This window comes from Geotrypetes seraphini, chromosome 8 (assembly GCF_902459505.1).
Source record: "Geotrypetes seraphini chromosome 8, aGeoSer1.1, whole genome shotgun sequence".
NCBI classification, from domain to species: Eukaryota; Metazoa; Chordata; class Amphibia; order Gymnophiona; family Dermophiidae; genus Geotrypetes; species Geotrypetes seraphini.
In genome coordinates this window covers 181,512,823-181,529,656 of record NC_047091.1, presented here as the reverse complement: position 1 = coordinate 181,529,656, position 16,834 = coordinate 181,512,823, and the positions used below count along the sequence as shown (strand labels likewise).

Here is a 16,834-nt window from a genome sequence, read left to right as displayed (position 1 = left end):
AGTGCAGTCGCCAATTATGTCCAGCAGATGTTTGATAACGGGCTGTTAACATTTGCAAAGCTTTCCGTGAAAGTCGCTGCCTCTGATTGTCTCCCGCTGTATTTGGCAGCTGTTGAGACATTACAATATTCAAACTCGATGAGCCACTAATGAGACCATCAGAGCCTCCCGGCAAGGAGGGGGCAGGAGGGCGTGGTGATGAGATCATTGGCGCCTTAAAGACGCAGTATCAAAGCTGGTTTAACTCCTCTCCTTCCCGATCAGACCTGACTTTGTGTTCATTCGACTTAGCTTTGCTGAACGCTGCCTAAAGCCAGATTCACGGTCAAGTCGAAAAGCAATGCATCTGTCCCCAAATGCCTTGCTCCCCTAGGGACACAAAAGAAGGAGCTTGCTCAACATTAGGGGTGCTGAGGACCGGCTGCACCCATAAAGCAGGCTCTGGTCTCGTCCCAGCCAGACGTGATATAAACGTAGAAAACGGGATTATTTTCAGATATTAGGCGTGCATTACCTTCATGGAATCTAGTAGATTAAAAAAAAAAACCATATACAAATTTCTAGTTAATGCTATGAACATAAGAAAAGCCTTACTGGGTCAGACCAATGGTCCATCAAGCCCACTAGCCCATTCTCATGGTGGCCAATCCAGGTCACTAGTACCTGGCCAAAACCCAAGAAGTAGCAACATTCCATATAGAACTCCAAAGAATAGCAAGATTCCGGAACCCCAATGAGAGCAACATTCCAGAGCTGAGATTGTGATGTCATAATGCCTCATTCCACACTGCCTCAGAGCCAACCTCATCAGTGATGTCACAGTAGCTTGATTGCCCTATACTTGGCTCACATAAGAACATAAGAAAAGCCTTACTGGGTCAGACCAATGGTCCATCAAGCCCAGTAGCCTGTTCTCAAGGTGGCCAATTCAGGTCACTAGTACCTGGCCAAAAACCCAAAGAGTAGCAACATTCCAGCATCTCAAAGAAGAGCAAGATTCCGGAACCCCAATGAGAGCTGAGATTGTGATGTCATAATGCCTCAGAGCCAACCTCATCAGTGATGTCACAGTGGCTTGATTGTCCTATACTTAGTTCACATAAGAAAAGCCATAGTGGGTCAGACCAATGGTCCATCAAGCTCAGTAGCCAGTTCTCACGTTGACCAGTCCAGGTCCCTAGTACCTGCTATTTGGTGGGTATATATGTATAGATATAGTGCTGTTCATTTGTCGTCGATGCATACAAAGATTTTTTTTTTTTTTTTTGGGGGGGGGGGGAGGAATTGAAGGCTATAAAGGCTGAGAAAGCGGAGTTATGCCTTTAAAACTGCTGGTGCAATCCATTTCCAGCCCTCCTTGGGCTCCTGCCAAACTCCCGTACCAAGAAGAAGAAAAGAGAGGGGGGGGGGAACCCCAGCAAGGTTTCCCTGTGTCCGTCTAGAGAACTGGGGAGTTTCCATTCGAACTGGGAGCTACGAAGCCGAGGTCTTGCCAGTGCTGGGCGTGTGGAGCTGTCTGCCGGGGAAGGAGGGAGGGAGGGGTGCTCGACTCTTGCACTGCCTAGAAGGCGAGGCTGCGACAGGATGGGTGGCTGACTGAGCCGGCCTGCCAGGCTGAGGGACTCGCCTTGGACCGGGGCAGAGCAAGACCTGCTCGGCCAGAAGGCTTAGGAGATTCGGCAGGGAGCGATGGAATGGCCGGGGCTCCCTCCCTCTTGAGAGCCCGGGGGAGGCACCGCTGCCAGGGATGACTGGACAGTTTCGGCCCGAAGGAAGCGGGACAGCGCCTGGAAGTGCTGAGGTTCTGCCCTCCCCCGACCTCAAGGGACAAAGAGCAGGAGAAAATGATTAAATCGGGTGAGTTTCTTGGTAGTTCCACTTTGAAGCCCGGCCTAGATAACGTTTTCAGAGCCAGGTTGCTCCTCTCTGAACTGAAAGGAGTGGGTAGAGCTCAATCCCCCCACTGATCCTTGTCACTTACCCCCCCCCCCCCCCCATCGCCCCAGGTACTAGAACAGATAGGGAAAATGTTTCAGTGCCTAATTGTAAATCGCTTAGGTGGTACATAAATACCTAAACTAACCCCCCCCCCCTCTCCGTTTCATTTAACTTGGCACGGGGGGGGGGAGGGGGAGGTATCCGGAGTGTAATGTAATGTAATTTATTTCTTATATACCGCTACATCCGTTAGGTTCTAAGCGGTTTACAGAAAATATACATTAAGATAAGAAATAAGAAAGGTATTTTTTCATTGCAGAAAGTGTGGTCCAGTCTTTTTCTGTCATGCCAGATTTTGGAGAGTGAAGTTGCAGATTAAGTTAAGGAAGGCTGGCATGGGAGCGAGTTGGCTGCTAGTGCTTACTAAATTGTAGGGTGAAGGCAAGGCAAAATGATAGGTATCTTGCTGGGAGGAGAGCCAGGGACGTGATGCGGCAGAAAGAGAACCTTGCAGGCGCCTTTTACACCGGGGAGACCTTGTCTCCTTTGTCCTGTAAGGCCAATTCAAGCTTTAGGACAGCTGCCAGGCTCCTGCTGCGCCCTGCTCCTCCAGGGAAGACATCAGGTCCGGCCTGTTGTCATCAGTTGGAGTCATTTCCCTGAGAAAGAAAAGCACATGTTCAGATCACTTAAAAAAAACAAAAGGCGTTTAGAAAACGTGGCCAAATGACGTGGAAGTGGTGTAATGAAGCTTTTCCTATCTTTACTGCTAGTTCAGTTCCAAAACACCAGAATCGTTCACTGGTTTCTTAACGTCCGAGTGGCTTTTTTGAACATACAGACTGTGGGACTTGCAGCCTTTCATCAACTAGGAACGAGTAAGGGTGACTGTGGGGTTTTACTCCATTTAGGGCAGTGGCCTCAAACTGGCGCCCGCCAGGGACTATTTTGAGGCCCTCGGTATGTTTATCATAATCACTAAAGTAAAATAAAAGAGTTTCTTGATCACATGTCTCTTTAGCTATAAATGACAATATTATGATTAAGACTTAGCCAAAAGGAAAGATTTATAAACTATAGAGAGTTTTACCTCATGCAAAATTGTCATTTCTTTAATAAGACATTAACTATTTTTTTTTTCATCCCTCCATGTACCTACAAATCCAAAATGTGGCCCTGCAAAGGGTTTGAGTTGGAGACCACTGGCCTATAGGAAGAGGAGATGCAAATGTTAAGAGCCTTAGTCAATAGGGAGAGGAGGGGATAGTGGATGCTGCAGATGGGCCATTTGGCCTTTATCTGCCATCATGTTACTATGTTTCTATAATCATAAAGTTCTATGACATCACAATGCAGGTGTAAAGAGCCTTAGCCTATAGGAAGAGGAAATTCAAATGTTAAGAGCCTTAGCCAATAGGGAGAGGAGGATGCTGTGGATAGGCCATTTGGCCTTTATCTGCCCTCATGTTACTATGTTTCTATAATCATAAAGTTCTATGACATCACAATGCAGGTGTAAAGAGCCTTAGCCTATAGGGAGAGGAGATGTAAATGTTAAGAGCCTTAGCCAATAGGGAGAGGAGGAGATAGTGGACGCTGTGGATGGGCCATTTGGCCTTTATCTGCCATCATGTTACTATGTTTCTATAACCATAAAGCTCTATGACCTCACAATGCAGGTGTAAAGAGCCTTAGCCTATAGGAAGAGGAGATGCAAATGTTAAGAGCCTTAGCCAATAGGGAGAAGAGGAGACAGTGGATGCTGTGGATGGGCCATTTGGCCTTTATCTGCCATCATGTTACTGTTTCTATAATCATAAAGTTCTATGACATCACAATGCAGGTGTAAAGAGCCTTAGCCTATAGGGAGAGGAGATGTAAATGTTAAGAGCCTTAGCCAATAGGGAGAGGAGGAGATAGTGGACGCTGTGGATGGGCCATTTGGCCTTTATCTGCCATCATGTTACTATGTTTCTATAACCATAAAGCTCTATGACCTCACAATGCAGGTGTAAAGAGCCTTAGCCTATAGGAAGAGGAGATGCAAATGTTAAGAGCCTTAGCCAATAGGGAGAAGAGGAGACAGTGGATGCTGTGGATGGGCCATTTGGCCTTTATCTGCCATCATGTTACTGTTTCTATAATCATAAAGTTCTATGACATCACAATGCAGGTGTAAAGAGCCTTAGCCTATAGCAGTGGTCTCAAACTCGCAGCCCGCCAGGGACTATTTTGAGGCCCTCTGTATGTTTATCATAATCACAAAAGTAAAACAAAACAGTTTTTTGATCACATGTCTCTTTAGCTATAAATGACAATATTATGATTAAGACTTAGCCAAAACGAAATATTTATAAACTATAAAGAGTTTTACCTCCTGCAAAATTGTCATTTCTTTAATAAGACATTAACTATTTTTTCTGAGGCCCTCCAAGTACCTACAAGTCCAAAATGTGGCCCCGCAAAGGGTTGGAGTTGGAGACCACTGATTTAGAGCTACCATATGGCTCCAGAAAAAGGAGAACAATAATAGGAAGATATACGATACTCTTCTGTGAACAATTGTCAATCAGTTTTCTACTTAATTTCACAGACTTGACTTTTTATATTCATTTATGTTTTATCCTTATCTTAGATATATATCTAAAATATATATCTAAAATAATTACGGTGATGTGCTCAGACTGAGCACATCACCGTAATTATTTTAGATATATATTTTAGATATATATCTAAGATAAGGATAAAACATAAATGAATATAAAAAGTCAAGTCTGTGAAATTAAGTAGAAAACTGATCCAGAAAAAGGAGAACAGATTGAGACCTTACTTTCAATAAAAATAAAGCCTAGATGTCTTTATCTGGCCTCCTTACTTCCATTGCTTTCAGTAGAAGTAAAACCCAGATGTCTGGATCCATATGGTAGCCCTAAGGGGGTTTGTTCCCCCCCCCCCCCCCCCATCATTTTTCATGTGTTATGAACACTGCACCTTTCGGAAAAGAGTACATTCTCTTCACAAGTAGTGCATCTCTTTACAACACTGTCCCAAACAAAGGGAAAGGGGGGGAGGGGAAAAAGAACCGTCTCATAAGGGATACTGGAAAATAAACCAAATGAAAAATTTTGGCCTGCACACCACTAGCAATGAGCATCGTTGCCAATTTGCCCTGGGGAATTAGGGAGGGGACAGGAAACGAGAAAAAGCCAAGATCTCCAGAAACAGACAGGGGACTATTTTTCACATTTGGATTCATAAAGAGCTTTTGGGTGTGCTTGACGGGGCTTATAGCGCTCACCTTTTCAGGAGCAGCCCCAAGGTCAGTCTTTTCCTTTATTCAGTCAGGGTACTGAACAACCGGTTTCCCCATTAGGCAAAAACACAGACTGACTCTTCCTTTGGATGCCCTTCTGGAGACAAAATTAAAGTTTGATGTACAGTGTTCCCCCGCGAATTCGCGGTTCGCCGACTCACTAATTCACAGTATTCTCCGACCGCCTCTTCCTGTATTAAAGTCGGGCTACACCAATCAGGAGCTGCGTGTCAAAGCAGCTCCTGATTGGTGTAGCCGTACTTTAGTAACAGGAAGAGGCGGTTGGAGCAGACGCAAGCAATTTTCTTCACTTGCCGGCGCTCCAGCAGTCCTGTCCTGCCGTTTTTGACAAGCGAAAAACCGTATTGGCGGGGGTTTTTTTAAATTTGCGGGGGTTCCTGGAACGGAACTCCCGTGAATATCGGGGAGTGCTGTACAGTGTTCCCCCAGTTGTTTGCGGTCGGCGGTTCACGGTTCAAGTCATTTGCGGTATTTTCGGACCGCGATCCGCCGACAAGGAGAGGGCAGCGGGAAAGGCAGGAGAGAGCAGCCGGAGCGCCGCGAGTGCAGGAAATCACTCACAGTTTGTTCTGACCGCCTCTTCCTGCACAAAATCGGGCCTTATCCAATCAGGAGCTGCTTTGACACACAGCTCCTGATTGGATAAGGCCCGACTTCGTGCAGGAAGAGGCAGTCGGAGCGAACCGCGAGTGATTTCCTGCACTCGCGGCTCTCCTGCTGCCCTCTTCAGGCTCCCCCATGAAAAACCGTATTCACAGTTTTTCGAGATTCGCGGGAGTTCCTGGAACGGAACCCCCGCGAATCTCAGGGGAGCATTGTATTCAGAAACTTCTCCTGAATGTGCACTGGCTTCCTAAGGGGGATGCAGGGGGGGTCCGCCATGGGCGCAGTCTTTGTAACGGAAGCAGGCATCCATCCTCCTTCCCGCTCCCCCCCTTCCTGACTCTCCCTACCACACACCCCCTTCCCTTCCCTCGTAATTCTTTTTAATTTTTCCTGCACGAGCAACATTACAAATTTGCTGCCCGCGTCGGAGTCCCCTCTCTCTGGTGTCACTTCCAGGCCTCACACCTAGGAACTGACATCGGAGGGATAGCCAACACGGTGCGGGCAGCAAGTTTGTGCTGTTGCTCTTGCCTGGAAAATGAAAAAGGTATGGGGGAAGGGAAAATGGAGTGGGGAAAAGTGCAGGGGAGGAGCGCCCCCACCCTGGTACCACTTACTCTCACTATGCCACGGTGTATATGCTCTGGATTGAGACGTTGATACAGAGAGGAAAGCCGTCTGTGGATGGCTGAAGTGTGCAGCATCTGCCGTGTTTCCCCGAAAATAAGAGACAGTGTCATATTAATTTTGGGTCCAAAAAATGCATTAGGGTTTATTTTCGGAGGATGTCTTATATTTTTCATATACAACAATCATCTCTCCCTTCCTTTCCTCCACCCCAATTCGTCCTCTTTCCTTCCTCCCCCCCCCCCATGTGCAGCATCTTTCTATCCCTCCCTCCCATTCCCCTGTGCAGCAGAACCCTACCAACCCTCCCACCATGAGACTGACAAACCTCTGCTCCAAAGCCTCCAAAAACAGCAGTGGCAGCGCTCTTAACAGGCTGCTTCGTGGTCTTCCCTGTCTTCTCTCTGCAGCATCTTTCTATCCCTCCCTCTCCCCCTGTGCAGCAGAACCCCACTGTGACGTGGCAGAGGGAAAGTCCCAGCGGGGGAAACCACAAAACAGCCCGTTTTGAGCGCTGCCGCCACTGCTGCTTTAGGAAGCCTCGGAGCGGAGGTGGGTCAGGTCTCACCAGGGTGGGGGGGGTCACTGAATTGTCAGAGTCCAATTTTTTTTTTGGCAAATCAAGCAGCACTAGTGTCAGGGATGGAGTTGGGGAGTGTCAGGGACATTCGGGGGTGGGGGCTTCGGGGGTCGATCTTAACTAGGGCTTATTACAATACAGTGACTTTTAAGAGATTGCAATCAGTTTCTATGTAGTCTGGTTTGGAGGTGAAGTTCATCACCGTCATAGTTCTGTTAATCAGGTTTTCTATTCCACCTTTACCTATTCAGTTCAAGGTCGGATTACATTACAGGAGGTTGGTTCAGTTACCTGGCAAGTTACAATGGACAGTTTGAGACGGACATTTAATAGGGTTGCTGGTACAGGTAGATCAGTCCAACAATTAGGTCATAGTTACAAATAAGTCCCAGCAGTTGCATTGGACAGTTTAGAAATGGGCTTTACATTTATCATTTCAGTTAATTTAGGGTTGGCTCCCTGCCATGGTGCAGAAATGCTTTTAAAAGTTTTCTGAACCTGAGATAGTGGTCACAAGATCGTAGTGTAGCTGGTTCCAGCATTTTTCTAATTGATAGTGGATGGAGAAAGGTCATTTGCCTGGTAGACTTTTATATTGTAGAGAAACCAAAGAAACACTGTGGAGAGATGATGTTCCTGATATGGTCTTTATTTATTTTTTTTTAAAAAACATAGCAATCCACATAAAAACCTTAAGAACCTAGTCCGCTGGGAGCGTTGGACCCCACACGGTCCGTGTTTCGACGAGAACGTCTTCTTCAGGGGGTTCCCTGCTCATCCTAGGGTGGAAGGCACGTGGAAAAGCTAAACAATCCAAAAGTACTAGTGCGTCAAAGCTCTGCCTGAGACGCTCTTCAGTAGCCAAATCAGTGGCTTTATATTGTTGCATGCTGGGAATTTTAGGTGGAAAAGATTTCTGGTGGAATATCTGTTGGAGGCTCCCTGGAGTAGGACGGCCAACTCCGCTAGGTAGTCAGTCTAGTCGAGATAGGATTAGGGGTTGCTTTAAAATTCAGAAAGCCTCTGTTTTGAACTATTTCTGATGGATCTTAACTTTCTCATCACAAGAAAAGATTGTGGCATAGTAAGGGGTGTGGACTGTCCTGGGTGCTGTCTTGGTGGGGGCACCGGCACCTTTCTGCCCTCCCCCCATGCTCGCACCCTCCCTCCTCCTGTACCTCATTAAATCTTTGCCAGCAATAGCAACTTCTCTAACCTGCTGCTCAAGCGGGCCTGGCGCGCCTCTTAAATCACTTCCTGGTCGCAAGGCCAGGAAGTGATGTCGGAAGGAAAGCCAATGCCGGCACGAGCAACAGGCTGGAGAAACTTCTCATGCTGGCAAAATTTAAAGAGGTATGGGGGGAAGGGAGCAAGTGAGTAGGCGTGGGGGGCATGGAAGGAGCAGAGAAGCTGACACGGCAGGGCACCTCCTACCCTCACTAAGCCACTGCACCCCTTCTCCCCCCCCCCCCATGATACTGAAGGAACTAAAGATATCCTATCAGAAGAGAGGGATATAATCTTCAGATATTTCAGCAAGTTTATTATCACCCATTGACACAACCATCTGAGTAGTTCACAATCTAATCAGGTAAGCATTTTCCCTACCTGTCCTGGTGGGCTTACAATCTAAGTAAGTGACTTGCTAAGGATCAAAAGGACTAGTACTGGGATCAAACCCACAACCTCAGGGTGCTGAGACATTAGCTATAAGTACTAGGCCACTCCTCCACCTATTATAGGGACTGATAATGTAGTGTGGTTTCAACAGGCAGCAGAGACTCCTGGTTGCACTGTCTGGGCAGTGCTAGGGTGGTCCAGACAAGCTGGCAGTTATGTAGGTTTTGGTGCTAGCATCTGTATTAGAAAATGATACGGGGACAAATGTGTCTCCGTCCCCGCAGGAACTCGATTTCCCTCTCCCGTCCCCGTGAGTTTTGTTGCTGTCCCGGTCCCATTCCTGCAAGCTCTGCCTTAACCACACAAGCCTCGAACACTTATGATTTTAAAGTGAGGCTTGTGCAGGTGAGGATGGAACTTGCAGGAATGGAGCCGGGGCAGTGACGGGAAAAGAACTCACGGGGATGGGAAAATTAGTTCCCGCAGGGACGGGGAAAATTTTGTCCCCGTGTCATTCTCTAGTCTGTATTACTAAGCAGGCACTGAATATCAGATGACACCTGTATAACTTCTGGATCACTAGTCAATGCTGGTGTCCTGATGTGGCCTGACATTAAATATCCAGGATTAAATACCATACCATACCATATAGTTTCTTATATCCTGCAATTTTCTGCTAGGAATCAATTTAGTTACAGGGCATAAGGTTGACATTACAACAAAGTTTTCGGATTTTAGATAGGTAGGCTTGAATGGGTTACAGAGAGAAAAGATGTGTCTTTTAGTATTTTCCTGAAACTATAGTAGGTGGGGAGTTGTTGTAGGTCTAGTGGCAGACAAGATCCCAAGACTTGTGGAGTATTCTGCTCAAAAGGTTTCACTTTCATTTTTACTGCTTGTTTCTCCTTCCTCACACTTAGCTCCTCATGCAGATATGTTATAAACTTAGGCCCGGATTCTCTGAACAGCATTGCTAGTTGTCATTGGCTTAGAAACCTCAGACCAGCCCTTTTAATGTACAGGAGGTGAGCATTTTGGCTCAGTTTCAGTAAATGGTGCCCATATTTGAGCACCGAAAAAATCAGCACGTGGCATTCTATAAAGAGCGACCCGAGTTGAGCGCTTGCAGCCCATTATCGCACTCAAATTTGGGTGCTGCTATTTGTGCCAGTTGAAACCTGGTGTAAATGCTGGCACCCAACTCTTGGCATTTGGGCATGGGAATAGTGGTTTTTCTTAGGGTTACCATATTTAGCAACGTAAAAACCCGGTCATAAGGTCCCGCCCCATTCTGCCTCCAGCCCTGCACTGTTCTGCCTCCAGTCCTGTCCCGTTCTGCCCCAAACTCATCCCCACAAAGCCTTATCGCTTCTTCCTCAATCTCTAGGCCGTGACTGGAGGGCCTCAGAGCATGTGTAGATGCATGCAACATCTACGCATGCTCGGAAGCCCTCCAGATGTAGCTCGGAGCTCAGGGCTTTCCAAAACCCGGACAAATTGCTGAGTTTTGGAAAGCCCATCCAGTCCTCTAAAAAGAGGACATGTCCAGGTTTTCCAGGACATCTGGTAACCTTTGGTTTTAGAATGCCCTTGTCTACGCCCCTTTTGAGTTACACACTAGCATGAGCAAAATCTAATTAATGCCAATTAATTGCAATAACTGGTTGTTCACAAACCATGAACTAGCAATACATTGATGCTAGCTAATTAATTTGCACTAGAATCTTCCATCCGCATGCAGATTTCAGCTCCCAAATTTCATCACCTTATATAGAATCTAGGGGTTTAACTACTGAAAGAAGCTCTAGATTAGGTCCTGGAGGGACACAATCCAGTTGGGTTTTCAGGATTTCCCCGATTAATTTGCACGAGATCTATTTGCATGCACCGCTTCCATTGTATGCACACACATCTCATGCATATTCATTTGGGAAATCCTGAAAGCCCAACCTGGTGGGGGCCGAGGTTGGACACCCCTGCTCTAGATGATGGCTCCTAACATCTGACAAATGCCAGAGATGTAGAAATAAGTAATTACTTCACAGGGCAAATCACGGATCTGCAGACTATAAGGAGAGGCAAATCGATGGGGAACAGATGCTTTCAGAATGAAGGAAAAGCAGAGGGCAGCGATAATGGCTTCTTAGTAAATCACCGGCATCGCCTTCCTTCCTCGTATTGTCTTTGGTCTTGGTCTCCGCTCTCGGTCCTCAAATCAAATCAGTAACCTTATCTTCCACTTTTTTTCCATTCAGATTCAGAGCGGATTAAAACAAGAAAAACCCTACATTAAGGTGAACACATATACTTAAAAATTATTACACAGAAAGTTCAAATATTGTCAAATATGTTTATTGAGCCCAACAAGAGCAGCAAACAGAAAACATTAGCAATATAGCAAAACCAACTCAAAATTTCAACAATTAGCAAACCGCCCTCCCCCCCCTGCCCTCCCCCCACCCCAGTCCTCCTTCAAGCCACCGTGGAGAAATGGACCCAAAAGAAAAGAGAAAAGAAGAAGTATACATGTAAGACCTATAATCAACAGTTCAGCAAGCATCTACGAGCCGCCGGTGTCATCGTGTTCCAAAAGGGTTAAAAAGTTCAAATATAAAGAGTAACATTTATCACAAAAGTAGGTCTTTAAAACTTTACGAAAAATAATATATGAATCTACGCTTCTTGTTTGTAATGGAAGACTGCTCCACGTCTGAACAGCCTGATAAGGAAATGATCGAACCAGTCGACTCTTCCTAATTACTCTCAAAACAGTTGGAAACCGAAGTTTAAAGCTATAGTTAGTTACTCCATGTAGTAATAAAATGAGCTGGAACACATAAAAGAGACGTTAATTGTAAAGCCTTATGTACTAGAACAGGGGTAGGCAATTCCGGTCCTCGAGAGCCGGAGCCAGGTCAGGTTTTCAGGATCTCCACAATGAATATGTACGAAATGGATTTGCATGCACGGCCTCCTTGAGATGCAAATCTATCTCATGCATATTTATTGTGGATATCCTGAAAACCTGACCTGGCTCCGGCTCTCGAGGACCGGAATTGCCTATCCCTGGACTAGAACAAGATACCTTAAACTTAATCCTGTATCTAAGACTGCCAAGGTCAGGTTTTCAGGATACTCCTAATATTTATTTGGTTAGTTTTATATCCCATCCTTCCCCAACGAGCTCAGAACGGGCAACAAGGTTGACGTACATAATGCATAGACCAACAAATGATGAATTTACAGGTGTGCAGTAACGTTAGATATACGGAGAGGCAAGTTTTACATATGCATGATGGAAATTTACATGCAGTGGAGATGATAGGTATGCAGATGTCCTTCATTTGTATTCATTCAGGGTGTCCTGAAAACGTGGCTATTGGCAGTCCTTGAGGATTGGGAGTGAAGACCAAAGGGTCTATGTCAGGGGTGTCCAATGTCGGTCCTCGAGGGCCGCAATCCAGTCGGGTTTTCAGGATTTCCCCAATGAATATGCATGAGATCTATGTGCATGCACTGCTTTCAATGCATATTCATTGGGGAAATCCTGAAAACCCGACTGGATTGCGGCCCTCGAGGACTGACATTGGACACCCCTGGTCTATGTTGTAGGAGTCAGGAATTGGACAGACTGGATCAGTGGTTCCCAAACCCTGTCCTGGGGGACCCCCAGCCAGTCGGGTTTTCAAGATATCCCTAATGAATATGCATGAGAGAGATTTGCATACCTGTCGCTTCCATTATATGCAAATCTCTCTCATGCGTATTCATTAGGGATATCTTGAAAACCCGACTGGCTGGGGGGGTCCCCCAGGACAGGGTTTGGGAACCACTGGACTGGATGAAGCTGACATGAACTTCCTAAAGAGAGTCTACCTTCTGTCCAGCAAGACCATAATTTATAAATAACTGTTCAAATGGTGTAGCCTTAATCCCGCCGGGCCTCCGATTTGTTCAATGTGGTAGAAAATCCTGCTAAGGAAACTTATATTGCCACCGAAATAACGCAGATAACTGTTGGTTCATCAGTGTTAACTTGAAGGGCTGTGGGTGACTAGATCAGTGCATCGCAAACTGTGCGCCTCCTGAGATTTCAGGTGTGCCGTGAGACGCTGGGGAGGAGGAGAGGCGCTGACGCTGACTGCCTACAGGACACGGCGAGAGGCACATCCTATAGTCCAGGGGTGTGAAATGTCGGTCATCGAGGGCCGCAATCCAGTCGGGTTTTCAGGATTTCCCCAATGAATATGCATGAGATCTATTCTCACAGTGGTCCCCAACCCTGTACTGGAGGAACACCAGGCCAATCGGGTTTTCAGGCTAGCCCTAATGAATACGCGTAAGAGAGATTTGCATATAATGGAAGTGACAGGCATGCAAATCTGCTCCATGCATATTCATTAGGGCTATCCTGAAAACCCGACTGGATTGCGGCCCTCGAGGACCGACATTTGACACCCCTGCTGTAGGCAATCAGCCAGTATCGGCGTCTCTCCTCTCTGCATGTCTTCCCTGCTGGCACCCCCCATTGCTGGCTCAGGGCCCGTCTGGAGGGCCTTTGTCCATGCACAGATGTCGATGCGATAATATCACGCATGCATGTGATGTCATCACTTCGATGTCCATGCACTTCCGGTTGCCTCGAGCCGCAGCCACTACATTTAGTAGTGGCTGCCACGGCTTGACAAAGTTTGCCGGACACTGGATTAAATAATCATTTTCAGTGTAACTTGCAAGGAAGTGAAAGGAGTTTGGAGCTGCTGATTTTAAAATGCCTTTCCTTTTTCTTTGCCCTAAAAGCAACAGACTTACGAGGGCTGTGGTAAGATGGCCGACCAGAGCAACATTCAATCTGCAGCCTCCAAGAGCATCCGGCCATTCCGCTCCAGTGAAGAATACCTGGAGGCCATGAAGGAAGACCTGGCGGAGTGGCTCAACACTCTCTACGACCTGGATGCGCAGGTGGAGAACTTCATGGAGGTGCTGGAGACTGGTTTTGCCCTGTGCCAGCACGCCAACAATGTCAACCGTATTGCCACGGAATTCCAGCAGAAGCATCCGGAAGCGGCTAGGCGCATGAGGCTGCCCTGCAACGAGGTGACTTTCCAGTTCAAAAATGTGGTGCCCGGCTCCTTTGTAGCCAGAGACAACGTCTCCAACTTTATCCAATGGTGCCGGCAAGACCTGGGGATCCAGGACGTGCTAATGTTTGAAACCAATGACCTGGTCCTGAGGAAGAATGAGAAGAACTTTGTCCTCTGCCTCCTAGAGGTGGCCAGGAGGGGTTCCAAGTTTGGAATGTTGGCGCCGATGTTGATCCAAATGGAGGAGGAAATCGAGGAGGAGATGAGAGACCAGCTGAGTTATGGGGGCCTGGAGGGTCCATCTCAGCAGGGGCAGGACCTCTACCGTCCGCCTCCTGTCTACTCGGGCAGGGACCGGAGAATCACCCTGTGCGACCTCAAGAACCTGGATGAACTGGTAGGATACTGCTTTTAAACTGGTAATTCTTTGTAGTCCCCAGTAAATAGCAAAACACACACATGGGGCCACAGTTAGGGAAAAGGGACTTACAGGGGTCATGTCAATATGCACCGCCATAGCACGCCGTTCACCAACAGTGGCCTTGAATTTGTGTGAAGCCTATTATCACACCGCGATGGGCTGACTTTATGCAGAAAAAGTATGGAACCACAGGGGAAATATTGGGCCCAACATTCATCATGATTTTCTCCTGGCTGTTCTAATTGCTTGTCCAGGGCTTATGGGCATTTTCATGGCACCTAGAGCTCCTTTTGCTAAACGGCGGTAGATGTTTCTACTGCGGCCTGGTGAAGTAAATGCTCCGACACTCAAAGGAATTCTATGAGCATTGGAGTATTTATCTCATTGGCCCACGGTAGAAATGGTGCATGGTCTTCGTCGTAAGGCATATGGGGACAGACTTAAAGATCTCATTATGTATACTTTGGAGGAAAGGCGAGAGAGGGGAGATATGATAGAGACGTTTAAATACCTACGTAATCTAAATGCGCATGAGTCAAGTCTCCTTCATTTGAAAGGAAGCTCTGGAATGAGGGCATAGGATGAAGTTGAGAGGTGATAGGCTCAGGAGTAATTAAGGAAATAATTTTTTACAGAAAGGGTGGTAGATGCGTGGAACAGTCTCCCGGAAGAGGTGGTGGAGACAGACTGTGTCTGATTTCATAAGAACACAAGAATTGTCGCTGCTGGGTCAGACCAGTGCTCCATCGTGCCCAGCAGTCCACTCCCGCGGTGGCCCCCGGGTCAAAGACCAGTGCCTGGGATAGGTATATGGGATCTCTTAGAGAGAGGAAGAGATTATGGTTACTGCGGATGGGCAGATTGGATGGGCCATTTGACCTTTATCTGCCATCATGTTACAATGTTTCTATAACCATAAAGCTCTATGACATCACAATGCAGGTGTAAAGAGCCTTAACCAATAGGAATTGGAGATGCAAATGTTAAGAGCCTTAGCCAATAGGGAGAGGAGGAGATAGTGGATGCTGTGGATGGGCTATTTGGCCTTTATCTGCCACCATGTTTCTGTGTTTCTATAACCATAAAGCTCTATGACATCACAATGCAGGTGTAAAGAGCCTTAACCAATAGGAAGTGGAGATGCAAATGTTAAGAGCCTTAGCCAATAGGGAGAGGAGGAGATAGTGGATGCTGTGGATGGGCCATTTGGCCTTTATCTGCCACCATGTTTCTGTGTTTCTATAACCATAAAGCTCTATGACATCACAATGCAGGTGTAAAGAGCCTTAACCAATAGGAAGTGGAGATGGAAATGTTAAGAGCCTTAGCCAATAGGGAGAGGAGGAGATAGTGGATGCTGCGGATGGGCCATTTGGCCTTTATCTGCCATCATGTTTCTATAACCATAAAGCTCTATGACATTACAATGCAGGTGTAAAGAGCCTTAACCAATAGGAAGTGGAGATGCAAATGTTAAGAGCCTTAGCCAATAGGGAGAGGAGGAGATAGTGGATGCTGCGGATGGGCCATTTGGTCTTTATCTGCCATCATGTTTCTATAACCATAAAGCTCTATGACATCACAATGCAGGTGTAAAGAGCCTTAACCAATAGGAAGAGGAGATGCAAATGTTAAGAGCCTTAGCCAATAGGGAGAGGAGGAGATAGTGGATGCTGTGGATGGGCCATTTGGCCTTTATCTGCCACCATGTTTCTGTGTTTCTATAACCATAAAGCTCTATGACATCACAATGCAGGTGTAAAGAGCCTTAACCAATAGGAAGTGGAGATGCAAATGTTAAGAGCCTTAGCCAATAGGGAGAGGAGGAGATAGTGGATGCTGCGGATGGGCCATTTGGTCTTTATCTGCCATCATGTTTCTATAACCATAAAGCTCTATGACATCACAATGCAGGTGTAAAGAGCCTTAACCAATAGGAAGTGGAGATGCAAATGTTAAGAGCCTTAGCCAATAGGGAGAGGAGGAGATAGTGGATGCTGCGGATGGGTCATTTGGCCTTTATCTGCCATCATGTTTCTATAACCATAAAGCTCGATGACATCACAATGCAGGTGTAAAGAGCCTTAACCAATAGGAAGAGGAGATGCAAATGTTAAGAGTCTTAGCCAACAGGGAGAGGAGGAGATAGTGGATGCTGTGGATGGTCTATTTGGTCTTTATCTGCCATCATATTTCTGTGTTTAGTAAAAACCCAGCGTTAACTGGATAGTGTGGCTGAAAATGGCCATTTGGTGCCCAAGCTCAAACCAGCTATTTGGGGGGTATTCTGGGCACCCTTAACCAATTAAGGGCTCCTTTTACTAAAGGGCGACGGAGGTTTCTACCACAGGCCGGCGAGGTAAATTCTCCGACGCTCATAGGAATTCTATGAGCGTCGGAGCATTTGCATTGCTGGCCCGTGGTAAAAACCTCAACTTCCATTTAGTAAAATCCAGCGTAAGTGACGATATTCAGCACTTAACCGACTAAGATAATGCATAGATAAGACTGCGTTTTGTGCCGTTAGCCGGTCAAGTGCCAAATGTTTGTACAAGACTGGCTATATTTTCCTTGGCTCTGTATACCCGGAAATTCAATCCTGGAGCCCAGACGTGCCCCAATAT

The 16,834-nt window shown here is 46.6% G+C and overlaps 1 protein-coding gene across 1 annotated transcript in view; it reads left to right on the top strand.

Annotated features, from left to right (window-relative positions):
• The first annotated feature begins 1,508 nt into the window (after window positions 1-1,508).
• Window positions 1,509-16,834, top strand: part of GAS2L1 (growth arrest specific 2 like 1) — a 95,590-nt gene continuing 80,264 nt past the window's right edge. Inside the window, exons 1-2 of the mRNA XM_033957142.1 lie at window positions 1,509-1,857; window positions 13,506-14,186. Of these exons, the coding sequence (XP_033813033.1) occupies window positions 13,533-14,186 (654 nt within the window). The 5' untranslated portion in view covers window positions 1,509-1,857; window positions 13,506-13,532. The remainder of the gene's footprint in view (window positions 1,858-13,505; window positions 14,187-16,834) is intronic.